At 36.1% G+C, this 23620-nt stretch overlaps 1 protein-coding gene across 1 annotated transcript in view; it reads right to left on the bottom strand.

Annotated features, from left to right (window-relative positions):
- LOC150096198 (proto-oncogene tyrosine-protein kinase ROS-like) overlaps positions 1 to 23620 on the bottom strand; it is a 481253-nt gene that overhangs the window by 225557 nt on the left and 232076 nt on the right. The window contains exons 18-20 of the mRNA XM_090409003.1: positions 7251 to 7507; positions 3786 to 4049; positions 586 to 779 (exon numbers count right to left, since the gene is read on the bottom strand). Of these exons, the coding sequence (XP_090265129.1) occupies positions 586 to 779; positions 3786 to 4049; positions 7251 to 7507 (715 nt within the window). The remainder of the gene's footprint in view (positions 1 to 585; positions 780 to 3785; positions 4050 to 7250; positions 7508 to 23620) is intronic.

Here is a 23620-nt window from a genome sequence, read left to right as displayed (position 1 = left end):
TGTTTGCTCACACTTGGATAAAGGATTAAACTAAATTTATTATAGTCTAACCAAGTGAAAAATAAACTTTCAACATCGTTCTCTAAATCCAGAGTAATTTAATAAAAAAAGGTGGCACACCTTTTTGGCAACTCCTATAGGTAAAGATGGCCTCGCTATTGCTTCTACCTGGTATCTCCACCACTGGGCCTGGCTCCCACTGAAGAGACCTCAATAAAGGTCGAAACTAGTCCGAGTAGTGGCCAATCCCTTAATGTAAAACATTATACATATCTGCAAGGAGATGTGTTTTGCATTACATTATGGGAGATACTGGGATAAGAGTGTTGGTAATAGGAGAGTTGGTAGCTTGCTCCGCCTTTGCTACGCGTTGCCTGAAGTTGAACTGCCTTATCCCAATAAGATAGTACAACACCATATTCAGTCCTGAAGATATTTTCAGGTGCAAACTTTGTTTGCTCACACTTGGATAAAGGATTAAACTAAATTTATTGCAGAAAGTATGAGTAACTTATTTTTTTAAAATAAATCAAAGCTCTCTAAATAAAAGAAAAAATACTTTATAATAATAAACTATGCTCATACTCTGAGAAGGGTTCTACTCTTAAGGTTCCGATTGAAGCAGATTTATTAAAAACAGAACGTGGTGGTCCTGTATTGCTTAGATCCTTAGTCCAAACAGCACTAAAGTCTTCTTCTTTAGTTTTCTCAATCCAATAAAGATGTCTACCAATCCAGTCTACTGTTAGGCTAGTACCAGTTAATGACAAACTTTGAACCTGAAATAAGAATTAACACTTTTGGGTATACTGATGAAATTATCTGTTGGGCTTTTACTTTATTTTATTTTTTTATTTTTTTAATGTGTGGTTTGCACATATTATAAACTTTAGTACATTTTGTACCATGGATGAGCTATAGATCTTTTTTGCCATTTTTTTGTTGTCAATTTTATGTATATATATTATTTGTATTTTTCTAATTTATTTTTACATAGTCCAGAAATCCTTCTAGAGACCAGACATGGAACTTTTTCAAGCCACTTCAGACCTCCAATAAGCAAGGTGGTGGTGTCACACTAGGCAATGAAATTCATCTCCCACCTAAAAATAATCACAAACATCCATGTCCCCAACAGGATTTGCACCAGCAACCTATTGGTTGGAGAGTGAATATGCTAACCACTCAGCCAATCAGGCTGGCATATTATTATTACCATCATTATTATTAAATCACAGTTCCCATAAAGTCAAGTGATTCATTGCAGAAGGTTCTCTACAAGTCCACCCAAGATAATCATACCACACCAATATATCTCAAAATCATTCACTATCTTCTGCATACTCTGTCCTCTCAGTCAATGCATCCCACACTCCCTTTACTTTTCATGCAAAAAATTTACTTCCCATTCCCTTACACAACTTTCAAACATGACCTTCCTTTGTCCTTTCACCTCTTCCCTTCTACCATTTAGAAAACTGCTCTGAAATCTATTTGATAAGCACCCTTCAATGACATGTCACTGAAAGATGCTTATTCCAACTGAAGCAGATTTATTAAAAACAGAATGAGGCAGTCCTGTATAGCTTAGATCCTTAGTCCAAATAGTACCAAAGTCTTCTTCTTTAGTTTTCTCAATCCAATAAAGATATCTACACATTTTGATAAGCATCTTTCAATGACATGTCACTGAAAGGTGCTTATCAAAGAGATGCCATGTCTCAATAATATCAGATATCCTTTTTTTATCTATAAAACTTTAGGTTATAGAAATGTGTCATCGCAGCCAACATTCCAAAGTCTCAGTATTATCGTTGTTATCTACCTTTGTACACTTTTAAAATTTCCTCTTTTCCTTGAAATACAGAATACTGAATCTTCACAGTAATCCAGATGTGATCTGATTAAAGATTTCCAAGATGTAAATACCACATCCTTATCTCTACTGGTAAAGATAAAGAAATGCACTGCCTTTACATTCCTGAAAATGTAAATGTTCTTCCTTACATTTGCAGTAATGTAAAGGCAGTGCAGATTACTGAGGGGAGTGGATCTGCATCACCTTTACAATGTACCTCCAAACTTGCCATTTCTTATCTATCCCTTGTTGCAAAATCCTACCATTTCCAGTACAGTTCTCATATTAAGAGAATACACAGCCTTCCAACTTTGAACTCCCACTGACTCATCCTACTTTACTATCCAAATCCTGCTGAAGAGCAATTGCATCAACATATTTTATAATTATTCTCTCCTATTTTTCATTCTCTTCAAACAATTGCACAACCCTTGGCACTCCATAATGCTAAACAGTTGTGAGTTCTGCAAGTCCCACTTCCTGCTTCCTGGAAGGATGTGTGGAAGGAATGACCCCCCCCCCTTCCTTTGACCTCTCTTAGATAATCATAAGCTAATTCAGTCCACTGGCTGATTATACAACCCATTCAGTTTAATTAAATATCAATCTCTCAAATGGTGGTAACTGTTAAATGTGACTGCAAAATCCAGAAATATCACAAATATATGCAATTGCTCTATACTTTTTTTTTAAGCTAAACTTAAAAACAATTTACATTGACAGGCCAATACACTTTTATTGCACTGAGCAAAAGTTGATTTTAATCACGAAAATTAACCAAGACTGAATGTGTATAGCACTGCATACTAAGCATAAGGAACAAGCAGTTAAATATGAAAGGCAGCAGAACTTATTTGGACTGTGCTGTAAAAGATGGCAGGCAAGAAACACACACACACACACACACACATTTAAAAATAAATAAAAATAAAATATTTTTGACACAGTTTAAACTAACAATTTTCCAGCTTTCTTTAAATGGTCATTGTTATGAAGGAAATTAGATCAAATAAAATATCACCTTTGAAAACTCTTTAAAGGTGTGTTCAGATATACTTTTGTGTAATAGTTAGCATTGTCCCAGTGGATCCTGTGGCTAGTGTCCACCCAGTATGGTGTTGACTATGTGGCGTTTACACAATACATTCAGAAATTACCTCCCAGTTCTAGCATGTCCTGTCATATACCAGAAAATTTCTTTATCCACTTTATAAAATCACAATCATTTCCACCTATCAGCAACACTTTATAATTTATAAACCATCAGCTTATCTTTTAAGGAGCACTCTACAGACTAGTCACCAGTTTGGTCACTCACACCTGAATCCTCACCAACACTTCCACATCCCCAAGAGACCCAGGTGACCAAATCTCTGCAGAGTATAGTCCAGTTTCAAAGCTTTATAAAAAATACTCTCCATGTCTCAACTTATCAGCAGACAACAGTGTCCCCTTATGGTGAGTGAGTGTTATAATAGTGTTGGCTGTAGTGTGAATCAACTGTAATTTCTTATATCAATAATGGGGATGTAATGACCTTATAATTAAGATTTTCAAAACACCGAACCTGGTAAATATAATAAAAATAATTATTTATATAAGGAATAATACTATGAAGACATTATTTCATCTTCGCCTTTGTCAAATGAAAATTGCTATATAAACATTTTTTTATATAAAATGAATACTTTCTTAGATTTTTTATGGATGACTATTCTGCAGGTTTTTTTTTTTTTGACTCTGATAAGTTTTTACAATCATAAACATAATGCTTAATGTATAAAAAGAGGTTTATGTTAATAAGATATAAAAGTTTTCAAAATAACACAGTGTGTCAAATGAGAGAACATTTTAATGCCCAGTTTAAAAGCTGCATGAACTCAAACTATAATTAAATTAGAAACACCGATAAGGTGACACTATTTACCAAATGTGCATTTGTCCCATTCAGATATGATGACCTTAAAGCAATTTCTTCTATCCAAAACACTCGTTCCTCATGAGCTAAATAATCAACAGCTACAGGCTGTGTAGCTTTACTAGACAAAAACTCTTCATGTGCATCTACATCTGCCATATTCACTGCATCTGTTTTTGCCAGGAGTAATTTTGGTACTGGATGCTCATGAGAAGTCTGGACCTCAACTGTATCACTGGATGGACCTTCACCTATTACTGTTTGGGCTCTAACCTGTAAGGCAATAAAAATAGCACTTTAAAATGATGAGGTAAAGTTCTTTTGATGGGGAAAAAAAAAAAAAAAAAAATATATATATATATATATATATCAGAAGGATGAAGAGATGTTGGAAAGGGTCCAAAGGCGACTGACTAAGGTAGTTTCTGACCTCTGGAATGTCGAGTATGAGGAAAGATTGAAAAGATGTAATTTGCAGAGTCTAGTGGAGAGAAGGAAGAGGGGAAATATGATAGAGACCTACAAGTTGGTAAGGGGTTGTTATAGGATCAATGGTGGAGAAGTTCTACAGAGAATAGTGGGAGATCAGGGGAGAACCAGAGGTCATCCCTGGAAACTGTATAAGGAAGGTGTGAGTAGGGGAGTGAGAGGCAGGTTTTTTTCGTGCAGAGTTGTGAGTGATTGGAATGCCTTGCCTGAGAGTGTGGTGTCTGCAAGGAGTTTGAATGTATTTAAGACGCGGTATGATGAGATGTGTGTGTGAGATAAAAGGACCTCCTAGATGAGTCTTTGACTCCATGAGGTCTTGTTTAATAATAATAATATATATATATTATTATTATTAACTTTTGATCTCCTTCAAGTCAGAGACTCATCATGGGTGGAACACATAATGCTCATCCAACTGTGCCTTAAACTGATACAATGTGTCTATATTCACAACAAACTCAGTAATGCATTCCACCCACCAATCACTCTCCATGCAAAGAACCTTCTCCTCACACCATCTTTATACAATTTCCAGCGATGGCATCTTGTTCTATCCCATCTCTCCCACTCTCTGAAAAATCTCCTCTATGTCAACCTGATAACAATGCCTGACTAGCATATATGTATCAATCATATCCCTCCGTCTCCAACTCCCATTCATGAGTCTTTGCAATTTACATTCCCTCAATCTGTTGTCATACTCCACACTGCAAAGACTACTGACAACCTTTGTGAATCTTCTCTGGACTACTTCCAATATATTCTCATCACCATGAAAAGCCGATTTGTGCACAGTAATTCATACGAGGCCTGATCAAGGCCTTATAACATCTTTATTTCTACATTGCTCTCCCCAATTTTGCATCATCAGCAAAGAGCTGCATATCACTAGTTAAACCAATCCCAATATAATTAATACACAAATTGAACAACAATGATCCTAAAACTGACCCTTGTGGAACAACATTAGTGACCTTCCTCTTACAGGATACCACATCCGATATACAGCTTTCTGATATCTATCTGACAGCCAGTCACTGATCCAACTCAGAAGTCTGTAATTTAATCTCATCTGTTTCAATTTAACAGCTTGTCATGTGGTAGTCTATCAAAAGCCAAGTACAGCATTGTATATCCATCTTCCCTGTCCAAGGTATTTGTCACCTTGTTATAGTATATAAATAAGTTAGTAAAACATGATCTCTCCTTAACAAATCCATACTGATAAACACAGAGAATACTTCTGTTATCAATCCATTTCTGTATCCTACTTCTCATCAATTTCTTTAGCACCTTCACCACCACTCCAGCTATACAGATTGGCCTATAATTTGAAGCCACAGCCTTATCACCACCTTTATGTAGTGGAACAATTTTGCCTTATTTCCACTCCCTAGGGACCTGTGCTACTGTAAGACTCTTATTAAAGAGGCATGCCAATGCTACTGCCAATTGCCTTAAGACATGTGGTGATATATTATCAAATCCTGTTGCCTTATTGACAACAAGGTTATTTATTTCCTCAAATACCTCCTGCTCACTCACAATTAAGCCATCCTCTCATGTCTTCTACACTTAAGTTGCTCATAATTTCACCTTGATGAGGATGAAACACCCTTATTTATCTCAGTAATTATCAGCTCTTCTGATGCTATGACCAAATCCAAAACTCTTGAACCTCTTGTTCCCTCTATTACATGTTGCCTAAGACATTTGTCCCTCAAGAATTCTAGAAATTCCATTCCTTATTATGACATGTATTTTCCTCTTCCCAACTTATACTGCTGTAATTAAAATCTTCCATAACAATCATTCTTCTTGCACTTGCCAAGCTCAACTGCCTAAACATTTCCTGCTCCCCACCCTCTGTGCTCCTTGGCTTGTAGCAACATCCCAGTAAATATCCTGTCTTGCTCACCTCTACCTCACACCATATGCTTTCAAAACCATTAGTGTCACTGCCTTCCAAAGTCTCTACTCTTACAGGACATAAGTCATCACTTATCATAAGCAGTACTCCACTACAGAGTTTTCCCTTCCTATCCTGCCGAAAAATGCTGTACCCTGCTACTTCTATTCCTGTTATTATATCATCTTCCATCAACAATGTTTCAGAGATCTCAATAATCTTTGGCCAGGCTGATGCTATCAGTGCCACCAATTCATCACCTTTATACTGGATACTCCTGGCATTAGTATAAAGTATAAAAATGTCACTGCTTCTATACCTATCATAATCCCCTCCAGAACCCACTGGACTCAGTGTTACCTGATGTCGTCACCCATTCCCACAAGAGGCTACCCCTGCTACCATCCACCCTGGGAATTCTAGTTTCCCACATTGATGAGAGCCAGATTTTTCTCTCATAGAACAATGAGTGAATGGAACAGTTTACCTGCTGAAGTAGTGATTGCACCTAGCATGAATGAGTTTAAGAAAAGGTATGATAGGTGGTATGGGTTATGTGCGATCTCCCTCTATGAGTCCTTCACTCCCTGGAGGCCTAATAATAATAATAATAATTTTTAACTCTTTCATGTCCTCTTGCATTTTGGAACTTGATAGCTTTTAAATCATTCATACTGAGAGTTATATATGAAATGAATGAAAGAAAATTATACACAAATTGTAGGAAGTTACAGAGGTGTGATCAGCACAGTAACATACAGCTTTATAAATAGTGTAGAGCACAGAAAGACAAGTAGTGATCTCTCTCCCTCTGTCAATGATATAAGTGATAGACAATGATATAAGTGATTATATCATTGTCTATCAATAAGACAATGATATAATCACTTATTTTAAAGAATTATGCAAGGAAACTAACAGTATTTTTGGTTTGATTGTTCCGATTATAACATAGATATAATCTATGTTAAAATGAAAGAGAAACCTCTAACTATTGTGATAATGCATATCAGCTTAATAATTCTATTACTATCAGATATATTATTCATAGCTATTTTACACAACTGCATACTTACTCTGAAATAATATGTTGTATTTGGAAGAAGGCCATTTTGTACAAACTTCTGTTTTCTTCCATCAACAGGTGTATCACTGCATATAGCCACTCCCTGATCATCTTGAACAAACCAGCAGCTAATCTGATATTGTGTAATTATACCATTAGGATGCTCAGGTGGTGACCATCGGAACTCAGCTTCTATGCTGTGAGGATCATAAATAGTGGATAATTTATAAGTAATGAACACTCGTGGATGCATCGGTTTAGTTGGAGCTGAAAATGACATGTGAGTAATTAAGAAATTAGTCTGCATATTGGAATGCATATTGTTATACATTATAAAAATGAATGGCAAGATTTCACTATAAATGAAAGAATGTGATTAATTATATACAATATACGAAGGTGGTCTGGAAAGTTCTGATAAACACCTAGAACAAAAATTATATTAAAGCAACTGATATAACTACAAGAATAATGAGGGAAGAAATGGTGTGGGAATTGTGGTGTGTGGCAGAATGAAGGGTGAAGTACTGGAAGTGGGTAGAAGGAACAACAGGATCACGCGAATGAAATTGGGTCTTGGAGAAGAATGGGTGGTCGTATTATGTGTATATGCCCCGCAAGTTGGTTGTACAGCAGAGGAGAAAGATGAGTTCTGGAACGTGTTAGATGAAGAAATGAGGGAATTGGAAGAAAATGAGATGGTGATTGTTGGAGGAGACTTGAACGGACACATAGGAAGACAGAATAGAGACTGTGAAAGGGTACATGGTGGACATGGAGTGGGAATGATGAACCAGGAAGGAGAGAGGGTTGTGGACTTTGCAGTAGCGTTTGATCTGGCAATTGTGAACTCGTTTTTCTACAAGAGGGAAGAACATTTGATAACATTTAGGAGTGGTAACAACAGTTCACAAATTGACTACATTTTGACTAGAAGAAAACATCTTAAGGTTGTGACAAATTGTAAAGTAATTCCAACAGATCAAGTAGCACAGCAACACCGACTGCTGTGCGCAGACTTTAAAATAAGATCGAAGATAAGAATCTCTGGATGCCATGGGATGAAGACAATTAAGTGGTTTCGCTTAAAAGAGGAGAGCGTGAGATAATCGTTTTAGGGAGAGGGTGTTAGAGAGGATTTCGGATGGACTGGAAAGTGTACAAGATTGGTGGAAATATAATTCAAAAATAATCCTGAGCTGTACAATCGAGGTACTTGGTGAGACATCTGGAAAGATTAGAGAGCAGAAGGAGGGTTGGTGGTGGAATAATAATGTACAAGTGGCAGTGACAGCTAAGAGGAAGGCAAAGCAGAAGTGGGATGAGTCAAGAGTGGAAGAGGACAGAGAGGTGTACAGAGAGAGAGAAAGCAAGAAGCCAAGAGAGTTGTGGCACAGGCGAAGGCCATGGCATATCAAGATCTGTATGATCAATTAGAAACAAAGGAAGGACAGAGAAAAATTTACCAACTAGCGAAATGTAGAAATAAAGCAGCAAAGGATATCTTAATGTGAGGCAGATCAAAGACGCTGAAGGAAGAGTATTATGGAGGGATGTGGACATAAGAAACAGATGGAAAATATACTTTGAGGGACTTTTGAATGAGGAAAATGCAAGGACTTACAGAGGAGATGGGCAGCCTTCTGAGGGGATGGTGCAGAACATCAGTAGAGTGGAAGTGACGGAGGCCATGAAGAGGATGAGGAATGGAAAATCAGTGGGCCCCAACAGAATTCCAGTGGAGGCATGGAAGGCACTGGGGAAAGAGGGAATTGACCTGCTGTGTGACCTGTTCATGAAAGTTTGCCAACAGGAAAATATACCCAAGGAATGGAGGGAGAGTACTCTTGTCCCCATCTACAAGGGTAAAGGGGATGCACAAGACTAAAAATTACAGAGGAATAAAGTTGATATCCCACACAATGAAGATCCTAGAAAGGGTTCTTGATGGTAGATTGAGGAAGGAGGTGCAGATTGCAAAGGAACAATTTGGCTTCATGCCTGGTAGATCAACAACAGATGCTATCTTTGGGTTATTGCAGATGATGGAAAAGTATCGAGAGAACCCAAGGGAGCTACATCTGGCATTTATTGATCTGGAGAAAGCATATGATAGAGTGCCAAGGCAAGAAGTCTGGAGGTGTCTGAGGGAGAAGAAGGTGCCGAAGAAATATGTCAGGTTGTTGCGGGAAATGTACAGAAATGTGAAGACAAGTGTTCGGACCTGTTTGGGACAGACAGAAAGTTTTCAAGTAACAGTTGGCTTGCATCAAGGGTCAGCATTAAGTCCGTTTCTGTTTAATATTGTGATGGAGGTGGTAAAAAAGAGAAGATGCGCCTTGGACAATGCTGTATGCAGATGACATCTTGCTGTCTGCAGATTCAAGAGAAGAAGCAGGAACTAAACTGGAAAGATGGAGAAAAGTACTAGAAGAGAGAGGTATGAGACTGAGCAGAAGTAAGACAGAGTATATGTGTGTTGCACAGCGGGCAGCGGACAGGAGACAGATCTGGAGCTGGAAGGAAATGTCATCAGGAAGGTGAGAGACTTTCGATACTTAGGTTTAACACTGGAAGAAGATGGAGGAGCTGAGAAGGAAGTGGGATGCAGGACACAAGCAGGTTGGAGGAACTGGAGTGTTATGCGATAAGAGGGTGCCGATCAATCTGAAAGGCAAAATCTATAGGACAGTAGTGAGGCCAGCTATGACATATGCTATAGAAACTGTGGCCCTGAGGAAAAATCAGCAGGATGGAAGTAGCAGAGATGAGAATGCTTAGGTGGATGTGCGGTATGACCAGAAAGGATCGTCTGAGAAATTACTATGTCAGGGGAACAGTGAAAGTTACGAACTTAGGAGCGAAAATACAGGAGGCAAGGTTGAGATGGTTTGGTCAAGTGATGAGGAGGGAGGACGAATATGTGGGAAGAAGGGTCATGCAGATGGATGTGCAAGGAAGGCGGAAGCGTGGGTGGCCAAAGAAGAGACGGAGGGAGCCGGTAGAAGAGGACTTGAGGATGAAGAACTTGGATGTGGTGACAGCCCAAGACAGGAAGGTATGGAGGAGACTCATTATCAACAGTGATCCCACTTAGGTGGGAGAAGCTGCAGAAGAAGAAGAAGATATAACAACAAGAAAGAACATACTAGTAGTCCTTTCTTTTAGTGATCCATGGTGATCAGCATTCATTTTTGAAATTATGGATTCTACAACCGTGTTAAAATAACTTTTTTTATTATCCCAACGTTTCGATCTTCATATCAAGATCATCATGTGGAGTATACACAAATATACAAGACAAGCTGTGTTACATTACAAACCGTAAGCTACAGAAACAATGAATTGATCACTTGTTATTCTACTGGCATGACTTCTAGTGAGAAAAAAAAAAACATACATCAAGTAGATTTAATTTATGATTACATGAATAAACATTCTTTCTTACAGATAGTTTTCCTTTCAGTGACAGTGATGTCCTATTTTTTTTAATTATTACAATTGTTATTTTTGATTTTAAAAATATATATATTATTTATAAATTACAACAAGAATAAACATTCTTTCTTACAGATTTTTTCCTTAACAGTGATGTCCTATTTTTTAGTATTACAATTGTTATTTTTGATTTAGGATCCTAGATTTTATACAGTCCTGTTTATAGTTGTTCTTAGAGAGGAAGGATTCGTGGGAGACGAATATCTGACATATGGTAACCGTATAGTATAGTATAAACTTAGGGCAGATATTTCAATTCATGGCAGCTGGGAGAAATCATTCTTGGAAGATGAGTAAGGACAGCAAACAATTGAATATTTCCCCTTAAATAATTTTCTATATTACTGATGTACAATTTAAACAGCGGAGGACCAAATCCTGAGCTCTGCATTACACAGCTAGTCATCTCTGTCCATCAATAATCTTCTTATCCAAATCACCAGCTTCATTTCCATTCCCCATTTGCTTTAATTTATGCAAAAGTATTCCATGTGGAATCATGTCAAATGCTTTCCCAAAGTCCAACAGTATCACTGAGTATCCATTTCCTTAATCCAATTCAATTGTCAGTCACTTTATTACAAAAAGTAAGCAAATTACTAAGGTACAACATACCTGAAGTGCATAAAACCATGTTGCTCCCTAAAAATTACCGTAATCTTGTTCACTCAGTTCTGAATTTTGCCTTTTACTAACTTCTCTAATACCTTAACCACCACCACCATGATGATAATGCCTCCTGAGATAATGCCTGTCCTATAATTTGCAACTTCTGTCTTGGAACCTTTTTTCATCCAGTGGAAGAATTTTGCTTTCTTTCTGCTCCCTTGGCACATCCTCAGAACTGAGGCTCAAATTAAACAACCTGATCAGAGGAGATGCAATTCCCTTGTACATTCTCATAACATATGGGCTTATATGCCATCTAATTCCATGGCTATGTTGGCATTAAGTTCTGCAATATTGGAAGCACCTGAAATTCATCTACCTCTATTTTTCTATCAATCAATGTTACATCTAGTACTAGAATATCTTCACCTAGATAGCACAAAACTTTTAAAATCTCAACTCAACTATTTCACATGCTTCTGTCATCTTACTACCACCAATGCTAAATAAAGTCATTCTTCTTTTTACTTGGCACATAGCAAAAGAACTCTCTGGGATTTCTTGCCTCATCAGCTAACTTCCTTCCATAATTACTTTGGTATTCCTTATCATGATGGTCTCCCTTCTTGTTTGTGACTTGTACAGCTCATTGATGCTATTCATTCATCTAACTCCTACACGATTTATCCACCTGAATCTGGGTAAAGAACAGTCTAATGCTTTCTTCACAAATCCTGGACCATTTCCAATCACTGCCAACATATCTGCCTTTCTTCAAATTCTTATGCCATGACACTGCTGCAAGCTGATTCCTCATCATATACATATACCTCTTCTGCATGAAATTTTGCATGTCTGGAAATCTCCTGAGTATATGCTATATAGTTCTCTGATGCTATGATCAGATCCAGCACTCTCAAAACTCACATTCTCTTTGTTGCATGCTATAAAAGATAATTCTCACTTAGCAGCTGTAAAAATTAGGGCTGCATTTACCATTAGGCACATGAAGCGCAAGCTGGAGGCCTCTCTCTCTCTCTCTCTATGGGGGCCAGATTTTAAAACCTTACTCCTCAACAAAGAACAATAAAAAAAACAGTGTAGTTATAGTTGCAAAATAAAATACTTATTTTTAAATATTAAATTCATAATACAAAAACTAGAGGCCGCTGAAAAATTTGTGAGGCCTTCTGCTTCCATTTGAAATACATTGTTCTTTCCTTAGAATATAAAACTAACAGGAACTTCTGTATTCCATAAAATTCATGTATGTAAGCATACCATTTCTTTGCTGGACGTATATACACGTCCAGCAAACCTAGATAATATTCTGTCTACCTGTTGAAAGAACATGAATAAGAAGTACAATTTGAATGTCATGTCCATTAGAATGGGCAATAATCCTTCACACTAAAAATAATACTTAACTAGATTACCTGGCGTATGTAGTAGCTACGTATAGTTGCCTACAGCAAGAAACGCAGTTGCTTGCCATTTGCTCAGAAACCGGAATCTAAGTTATATCAGACTAAATACTTATAAGTTATATTAATTTTTTGCTCCTTGTTTTTATTGTATAATTATAGTTTTTAATGCCAACGCAAAATAAGAAATCCTTTCATACTTTCTTCACGTCATATTGTATCACTTCATCATCATCATCAAATTCCTGCCATGTACCCTCAAGGGGTGTACAGGATATGATAGTACTACATGAAAAAAAATTACATCATTATTAATTTCCTATCTACAATTTTCCTCCAAATCAGTCTGTTACTTGTCAAGACTCCAACATTATCAGATTTTATATTTCTATCGTCTAAAGCACTTTGTACCGTATCAATCCACCTATATCTTGGTCTTCCTATGGGTCATTTTGCTGCTGCCAACCTGGCAGTGAACACTTGTTTTGCTAATCTTTCCTCGCCCATTCTGTTTAAGTGACCATACCACCTGAGATTAGCTCTGCTAACACATTCCTGGATGCTGACAATGTCAAGTTCTTTCCTAATATCCTCGTTTTTAATATGATATTGCCATTGATGCCATCTGTTCACGCCTATAATCTTTCTCAGGACTCTCATATCTGTGGTCTCTAGTCTTTGGTCAAGTGTTTTACTTCTTAATCAGCTCTCAGATCCATAAGTTAAAACTGGTTTGAACACTGTCTTGTATACAGCTAATTTAGTGTTCTGACTAATTTCTCTCTTATTCCATATGAATTTATTCAATTCACTTCCCACCATACCAGCTTTGCTGATTCTGTTGTCTATTTCTATATTTAATTTAGCATCTTCAGTAAAAATCGTGCCTAAATAGCTAAAATGTTTTACTTGTTCCACAGGTTCTCCATTCACAACACAGTTGACATTTTCAATGATTCTGCCTATTTTCATTGTCTTTGTCTTTTTATTGCGACCTTCATACCATATCTATTACAACAGCTATTCAATTTAGTCAGAGAATCTTGCAGACTTGCAGTAGATTTATTTAGAAGTATAACATCGTCTGCATAAAGCAAAGAGCTGACATTAACATCTCCAATTTTGATATCATGTTTAATATCACTTTCCTTCATAATGGGATCCATATAGATAATGAATAACAGAGGGGATAATGTACATCCATGTCTCACACCAGATTTAACATTAAAACATCTTCCTGTACTCCCTTCAATTCTAACTGCTGACTTATAACTCAAATAAAGACTAAGTATTGCTTGATATAATGCCCCATTGACACCATATAACTGCAGCGTATTGAATAGCTTCTCTCTTGGCACCTTGTCATATGCCTTTTCCAAATCGACAAAACTTAAATACAGATCTTTGTTATATTCCCATGCATTCTCGACTATTTGTCGTAAAGTGAAGATCTGGTCCTGACAGCCTCTATTTGGCCTGAATCCAGCTTGTTCTTCACCAAGCTTTTCTTCCACAATTCTTCTCAACCGTTTCTCAAGTATACTTGCATAGATCTTGCCAGGAACACTCAGTAGGGAAATACCTCTGTAATTCTCACATGCAGTTTTATTTCCCTTTTTATATATGGGTACTATGAGAGCTCTGCTCCAATCATCGGGAATTCGTCCCTCTGTTCAGGCTTTCTGAACTATGCAGTGCAGCCACTGTAAGATTCTTATACCACCATACTTCAGCATTTCTGGTCGAATATCATCTACTCCTGCTGCCTTTCCACATTTCAAGCCTTTGATGGCTTTTTCTACTTTAAGTATGGATATGCATTCCTGACTGCATGCCTGGTCAGTGTTTTTTACCACTGTGCTGTCCTCACTGCTTGTTTCATTTAGCAGTTTTTCAAAGTAATTACTCCATACTTCAAGGATATCTTTTTCTCCCGTTTTCATGTCACCTTTATCATCTCTAATTCCTTTTACAGCACTCTTTCCTCCATTCTTAAGCTTCTTCTACAACCTCCAGAATATTTTGCCACCTTCTTGATATTTATTTTCTATATTCTTGCCAAAGTCCTCCCATGACTTTTGTTTAGCTAGTTTTACACAGTGTTTAGCATTCTTGCATTTGTCTCTATATTCTCTAAGAGCACAAGCTGACTTATTTGACAGGAATTTTTGATATGCTTTCTTCTTTTCCTTCACTGCCTCTTTAACTTCCTGTGTCCACCAGGGAGTTCTGATTTTTTTATTCTTACAGACAACCTCACCACATGCCTCTCTGGGAGAATCAATCAATGTTTTCTTCAGAGTTTGCCACTGAATCTCCAAGGTTTGATTCCTGTTCTCAAACTCTTTCATTTTCTTTTCAATAATATTTCTGTATTTTAGTCTACAATTCACATCTGAGAGCTACTCAACTTTTATTCGCTTTAAAACTTTCTCACATGTTATTCTTTTCAATATTAAATTCAATTTTATCCTGCTCAAGACTAAATAGTCATCACTTCCAATTTCAAATCCTCTGTACACTCTGGTGTCCTGCACCAGGGAGAAAACATCACTATCAACAATAACATAGTCAATGAGACTTTTCTTATTCCTTGCCTCTTCTCTCCATGTGAATTTGTGCACATTTTTATGTTGGAACATGGTGTTAGTAATAACCAGTCCATGTCCTGAGCAGAAATCCAACAGATATTTGTCATTATTATTAGCTTTGCTCTTTTCTCCAAATTTTCCCAAAATATTTTTGTATGTCTCACAATCATTTCCTACTCTATTTAGATCCCCAACAAGGACCAACTTTTCCTTTTTCATTGTGTCAGTTGCTTTTTCTAAAGAGTCAAAAAATTCCTCCATTTCTACCTTAGTAGAACCTTCTGTGGGACCATAGGCACAAATAAGTCTCATTGTCCAGTTCCCCATTCTCATATTTGTCCACATTACTCTACTTGAGACTGCTTGCCATTCAAGAAGATTAGCCTCGTATTTTGTGTTGAATACAAAGGCTACTCCTTCTTTTCCTTAATTGTCATTGCCTGAATATAACATTTTTTAATTATTGCTCAGAAAGATCTCACCAGTTTTGGTCTTTTTTGTTACAGTCACCCCTATTATGTCGATCTGGTACTTATCTAATTCCTCAACTAGCTCCATTTCTTTGCCATTCAGGCTTCTTATGTTGATAGTACCGATCTTTAACTCTGGTGATGTTGAGTTGGGGTATGTTTTCAGATTTGTCCCAGTAGCTGACTTTTCGCTGTTCATCCTGGTTCCCTGGCGAAAACAACGGGGGCCTTGTTTAACCGGGCGACGCCCCAGCCAGCATGAAATTCTGTCATGTTGTACCATCATTATTATATCACTTTAGAAGATCAATGTTACTATCAATTTTTTTGCTAATTATTTTAATTGCCACTATATTTTAAAATTCTCCCAGAACTTGATTGAAGATAATTATTTTTGTCAAACCATCATTTTATAAATTCATGAAAATCTGAATCAAAAAATGAATACAGCCTTCCTCTGAGCCAAATTAAGTTTTCTTTTTTATTCATAATCTTAGTTCGAAGGTTAGTTCACAGATTGCATAAAGGTTTGCACTTTTAAATTCTGATCTTGGTCAAGTTCTTTCCTAATATCCTCATTTTAAATATGATATTGCACTGATGCCATCTGTTCATGCCTCTAATCTTTCTCAGGACTCTCATATCTGCGGTCTCTAGTCTTTGCTCAAGTGTTTTACTTCTGACCCAGCTCTCAGATCCATAAGTTAAAATCGGTTTGAACACTGTCTTGCATACAGCTAATTTAGTGTTCTGACTAATTTCTCTCTTATTCCATATGAATTTATTCAATTGACTTCCTACCATACCACCTTTCTTGATTCTGTTGTCGATTTCCATATTTAATTTACCATCATCTTCACTAAAAATTGTGCCTAAGTAGCTGAAATGTTTTACTTGTTCCACAGGTTCTCAAAACGCAGTTGACATTCTCGACGATTCTGCCTATTTTCATTGTTTTTGTCTTTTTATTGCTGACCTTCATACCATATCTATTACAACAGTTATTCAATTTAATCAAGGAATCTTGCAGACTTGTAGCAGATTTATTTAGAAGTATAACATCATCCGCATAAAGCAAAGAGCTGACATTAACAACTCCAATTTTGATATCATATTTGATATCACTTTCCTTCATAATGTGATGCATTTAGATAATGAATAACAGAGGGAATAACGTATCATCCTTGTCTCAGATTTAACATTAAACCATCTTCCTGTACTTCCTTCAATTCTGACTGCTGAATTACAACTCAAATAAAGACTAAGTATTGCTCGATATAACAATCCCATTGACAATATAACTGTAGCGTATTGAACAGCTTCTCTTTTGGCACTTTGTCATATGTCTTTTCCAGATCGACAAAACTTAAGTATAGATCTTTGTTATATTCCCATGCTTTCTCAACTATTTGTCGTAAAGTGAAGATTTGATCCTGATAGCCTCTATTTGGCTTGAATCCAGCTTGTTCTTCGCCAAGCTTTTCTTACACAATCCTTCTCAACCGTTTCTCAAGTATACTTGCATATATATCTTACCAGGAACACACAGTAATGAAATGCCTCTGTAATTCTCACATTCAGTTTTATTTCCCATTTTATATATAGGCACTATGAAAGCTCTACTCCAATCATTGGGAATTCATCCCTCCCTCTGTCCAGGCTTTCTGAACTATGCAGTGCAGCCACTGTAAGACTTTTATACCGCCATACTTCAGCATTTCTAGCTGAATATCATCTACTCCTGCTGCCTTTCCACATTTCAGGCGTTTGATGGCTTTTTCTACTTAAAGTATTGATATGTATTCCTGACTGTATGCCTGTTGAGTGTTTTTTACCACTGTGCTAACACTGCTTGTTTCATTTAGCAATTTTTTGAAGTAATTACTCCATACTTCAAGGATATCATTTTCTCCCGTTTTCATGTCACCTTTATCATCTCTAACTAATTTTACAACACTCTTTCCTCCATTTCTAACTCTCTTTCCTCCACTTCTTCAACAACTTCCAGAATATCTTATCACCTTCTTGTCAAATTCTTGGATGTTCTTGCCAAAGTCCTCCTAGAATTTTGTTTAGTTAGTTTTACACAGTGTTTAGCTTTCTTACATTTGTCTCTGTATTCTCTAAGACCGCAAGCTGACTTATTTGCCAGGAACTTTTGATATGCTTTCTTCTTTTCCTTCACCGCATCTTTAACTTCCTGTGTCCACTATGGAGTTCTGATTTTTCTATCCTTGCAGACAACCTCACCACATGCCTCTCTGGCTGAATCAATCAGGGTTTTCTTCAAGGCTTGCCACTGAATCTCCAAGGTTTGGTTCCTGTTCTCAAACTCTTTCATTTTTTCTTCAATATGCATTGTGTATTTTAGTCTACACTATACATTTAAGAGATGCTCTACTTTTATTCGCTTTAAAACTTTCTTACATGTTATTCTTTTCAATAGGAAATTCAATTTTATCCTGCTCATGACTAAATAGTGATCACTTCCAATTTCAAATCCTCTGTACACTCTGCTGTCCTGCACCAGGAAGAAAACATCACTATCAACAATAACATAGTCAATGAGACTTTCTTATTCCTTGCATCTTCTCTTCATGTGAATTTGTGCACATTTTTATGTTGGAACATGGTGTTAGTAATAACCAGTCCATGTCCTGAGCAGAAATCCAACAGATATTTGCCATTATTATTAGCTTTGCTCTTTTCTCCAAATTTTCCCAAAATATTTTTGTATGTCTGACAATCATTTCCTACTTTGCTATTTAGATACTCCAACAAGGACCAACTTTTCCTTTTTCATTGTGTCAGTTGCTTTCTCTAAAACATTAAAAAATTCCTCCACTTCTACCTTAGTAGAACCTTCTGTGGGACCATAGGCACAAACACTCAACAGGATTACAGTCAGGAATACATACCGATACTTTAAGTAGAAAAAGCCATCAAAGGCCTGAAATGTGGAAAGGCAGCAGGAGTATATGATATTCGGCTAGAAATGCTGAAGTATGGTGGTATAAAAGTCTTACAGTGGTTGCACTGCATCATTCAGAAAGCCTGGACAGAGGGAGGGATGAATTCCCGATGATTGGAGTAGAGCTCATAGTACCTATATATAAAAAGGGAAATAAAACAATGTGAGAATTACAGAGGCATTTCATTACTGAGTGTTCCTGGTAAGATATATGCAAGTATACTTGAGAAACGGTTGAGAAGAATTGTGGAAGAAAAGCTTGGTGAAGAACAAGCTCGATTAAGGCCAAACAGAGGCTGTCAGGATCAGATCTTCACTTTACGACAAATAGTTGAGAAAGCATAGGAATATAACAAAGATCTATACTTAAGTTTTGTCGAACTGGAAAAGGCATATGACAAGGTGCCAAAAGAGAAGCTATTCAATATGCTACAGTTAATGGGATTATTATATCAAGCAATACTTAGTCTTTATTTGAGTTGTAAGTCAGCAGTTAGAATCGAAGGAAGTACAGGAAGATGGTTTAAGTCTCATTGTCCAGTTCCCCATTCTGATATTTGCCCACATCACTCTACTTGAGACTGCCTGCCATTCAAGAAGATTAGCCTCATATTTAGTGTTGAATACTATGGCTACTCCTTCTTTTCCTTGATTGTCATTTCCTGAATATAACATTTTGTATTTATTGCTGAGAAAGATCTCACCAGTTTTTGTCTTTTTTGTTTCAGTAATCCCAGTTATGTCGATCTGGTACTTATCTACTTCCTCAGCTAGCTCCATTTCTTTGCCATTCAGGCTTCTTATGTTGATAGTACCGATCTTTAACTCTGGTGATGTTGATTTGGGGTGTGTTTTTAGATATGTTCCAGTAGCTGACTTTTCGCTGATCGCCCTGGTTCCCTGGCGAAAACAACGGGGGCCTTGTTTAACCAGGCAACACCCCGCCAGCATGAAATTTTGTCATGTTGTACCATCATTTTGTATTTTGGTTTAAGCCAATAAGAATACAATTTGGTTGGCTAAATCCCAAATTGGCAGCCCATCTTCATTCGTTCAGTATTCATGTAGATACCAACAGGGTGCATCACGAGAAGGTGAGGATTGGACATTAGGTCAGAAACCCTGGTCGGTTTTCCGCATTCCTTTAAAGGCTATGTGGAGGTCACCTCTCAGTTATATAGCTTTGACCCTTAAGCACCCTAGCTTGAGTTTTTTGGCATTGAAATTTACTTAGTTGTCTTCACCCCATTTTAGGATGTTGAGGAATCTGTGTTCAGGTCACTGGTTATGAAAGATCTTAAGGCATCTAACATTAGGGTACTGCAGGGTTTATCAAATAAAGAAGAGGAGTGAAGAGCACTGTCATCAGCAAAGCTGTGAATGGAATCCGAAGTCAGAGAAAGGAGGACAGTGATGTAAAGGAGGAAGAGTGAGTGAGTGCATAGAACTCTGAGGCACTCCGGCAATGAAGGGGAAATGATGAGATGGAAGCCATCCACCATGACATACAATGAACGACCATTGAGGAAGCTAGCAATCCAATCACAGAGTGTAGACAGTGAGGTCATAAGATGGTAGTTTGTTCAAGAAGCCTCAGTGCCAGACACAATCAAATGCCTCAGAAATATCGAAAGCAAAAACATGAGTTTCTCCAAATAATCTTCCATGGCCTGAATCCAAAGTTAGGCCATGGAAAGCCTGGTTACAATAAAATTCATCGAAAAGCAAATTCATCGAAAAGGCAATTCATCGAATGAACAATTCATCGAAAGACAATTCGTCGGAAATGCATTTCATCGAAAAACGATTCACCAAAAATTTTAAATTTTTGATAATGTTATGGTAAAAGTAATCCATTTAGAACAAAAACTGAACCATGCAGACAGCTTCTTGTACCAACAACTTCTACTAAGTCATTTAAGTCAGAGAGTTTTTGTAATACACTACATAATTTGGACACATTATTTCTTTGTCGCCATGAATATAGCTGAACTGAAAACTGGAACGGTTCGGCATTTTCTTGTAAAAGTTTCAAATAGCGAATCTGAGTAAAATTCATCCCATAATAATTGCTGAATTGAAGTCGCATGTTGCTAGTAGTAACATGCGACTTCATGTTAAATGGAGCCCGCATAGTTCAGTCGGTAAAAACGAAGCCGTTTAGTTAGAAAGACCTGATATTGGTTGGATCCCATTTACGCTTAATTTTTATCAGTCCTGTTCTGGTAAAGGTAAGTTAGTAGGCATAATATAGATACGGCTGGGCTTTTCTTCCGGAAACAGGCAAATCAGTCCCATGAACAGACATGAAACAGTTATCGGACAAAAGAAAGACTATAAGAAACCATATTGTTCTATAATTTTTCCCTATGAAAGTGGAATTGAAATCTCCTTATTCACGGTTCAGGTTTTGTATTAAATGGATCAATTTTCTCATAACATTTTGGAAAATTTTAAATTTTCGGTGAACTGTTTTTTCGATGAACTGCATTTTCGACGAATTATCGTTCGATGAATTGTTCATTCGATGAATTGCCTTTTCAATGAATTGTCTTTCGATGAATTGCATTTTCGATGAACTCTCCAGATACTGGAAAGCCTAGGAGGTCAGATGAAGAGTGAGAATGGCTGAATTCATATTGTTCATATAACTTTTTCATATATTCACAAAGAACTAGATAAAGACTAGATTTTTGGGTTAAGAATGATAAATGAGTGAAATCTGTTGTTATAAAAGTGTACTATAGAATTCAAGAACTACCTGGATTCCTCAGCGCACTTTTGTATATACAGAAACAGTGCCATTCTAAAAGATGGCACAGTGGCTATATATTTAAGATTATATAGACACTTTTTAAGAAGTTTTTTTTTATGAGGAAAAGTGTGATGTAATACATTTATAAAATAAGGAAACATTGCATCTTGTAAGTACCACGTTTGTGTAACTTGTCTTACTATGGACAAACAGGAAGATCTATAAATAAACGCATCTCTGAACATCAAGACCACATTCGTCTTATCAAACCTCACAAATCTGGCCTTGGACAACATGGAATCGAAAATGCTAACCACAAGATCCAATGGCAAAATGCTAAGCTACTACAAAGATCTGCATATAAACAAGAACGTTTATATAAAGAAAGTGCTGAAGCCTTACTTCATAGACCTAATCTTAATCGGAATGACTGTCTCACTATTCCAAAAGCTTGGGAAATTGTTATCTTCGATTGTTATCATAATACTAATTACGGATATAGATCATATTGGTCTCATTATCCATCTAATATCCTCTTTTGAAGTCTACCCAGCTTTTGAAGTCTACCTTTCCAATTTGGTTTATATTTTATTATTTGTTTAGGATATTGGGTGTTGGCCATTCAGTTTACACGTTCTATCCAATTTTGTTTGTAATTTTTTTAGTTTTTTTTTGCTATTGATTTTATTTTTAGTTCTTTTTAAATATATTTGTTCTTTTTTGGTATAAATTAAAGATGCTAAGAAATTATATTCTTGGTTTCATCTTTTATCCAAATGTAAGCAAACAAAGTTTGCATATGAAGTCACTTCATGATTAGATGCTTGTATATAGAGGCTAATTACTTCATGCACAAATTTTGTTTCCTTACACTTGGATAAAAGATGAAACCAGGAATATAATTTCTTGGCATCTTTAATTTATAGTATAACCAAGTGAAATAAACTTTCAGCATCCTTTTTTGGTCTAATAATGTATATTTTGCAGTTCTTCTCGTGAATCTCATTTCACTTGTTTTTATTCTTTGTTTATCTTGTTTGTTTATTGCCCAAATTTTTCTGCCATATAATAATGAGGGCACTGCTAAAGTATTGTATATTTTTAAGCATGTTTCTTTTTGTACAATATTTGGATTGAGTGTTCTATTTATCAGGCCTATAATCTGTAAAAATGTTGAAGATTTTAATTTTATGTCGTTTTCTCCTTCATATAATATTTCACATCCAAGATAATTGAAAGTGTTTAGCTGTTCTATTATTTTATTATTAATAACTATTTACTTCTTCTAACTGGAGTTTGTCCACAAGATGCCACTGTTTTAGTTTTATCTATGGATATTTTCATTCCAAACTGTTCTATTATAATGTTTAAATGACATATGGCTCTTTGTAAATTGTCTTCCTTATCTGATATTATTACTGATCATCTGCAAATAATAGGCTATTTATTATTCCATGAAATTTCAATACCTGGATTGTTTAAGGTGTTGCAGTGTATTAATATTTCTTTAATATAAATATTGAAAGATATTGGAGACAGAAGACATCCATCTTACTCCTTGGTTTATAGATTGTTTTTCAGAATTTTTTTCATTTATTTTTATTTCGTTATCATTGTATATATTCAATATTGCATATAGCAAAATATTAGGTATATTTATTCTTTGTAATATAACAAACAGTTTATATCTTTTTACTTTGTGAAATGCTTTTTCATAATCTATAAACAAAAAAATGAGTTTCCAAATTAAATTCTCTTATTTTTTCTATAAGTAGTTTTAAACAAAAAGCTGCATCCATTGTAGAGTGTCCTTTTCTAAATTAATTTTGACATTCTAATAATATTGTTTCACTGGATATTTTCAATTTTTCATTAAGTATTTTACTATATATATTTTGTAGCATGTATTCAATAAACTAAACCGTAATTAAATCCTCAATTGTATTAAATAATTTATCCATTATATTTTAATTTAATTAATTTTAATTTCAGCCCAGTAGTTTAATCCATTAACACGTGACTGTATATGTAAAGGAATTCCAATTTAAGCATGCACATTACT

Source organism: Typopeltis vanoorti, chromosome 19 (assembly GCF_054136105.1).
Source record: "Typopeltis vanoorti isolate ZY-2024b chromosome 19, IOZ_Tvanoo_1.0, whole genome shotgun sequence".
In the NCBI taxonomy this organism is placed as follows: domain Eukaryota; kingdom Metazoa; phylum Arthropoda; class Arachnida; order Uropygi; family Thelyphonidae; genus Typopeltis; species Typopeltis vanoorti.
This window is presented reverse-complemented; position numbering and strand designations above follow the sequence as displayed.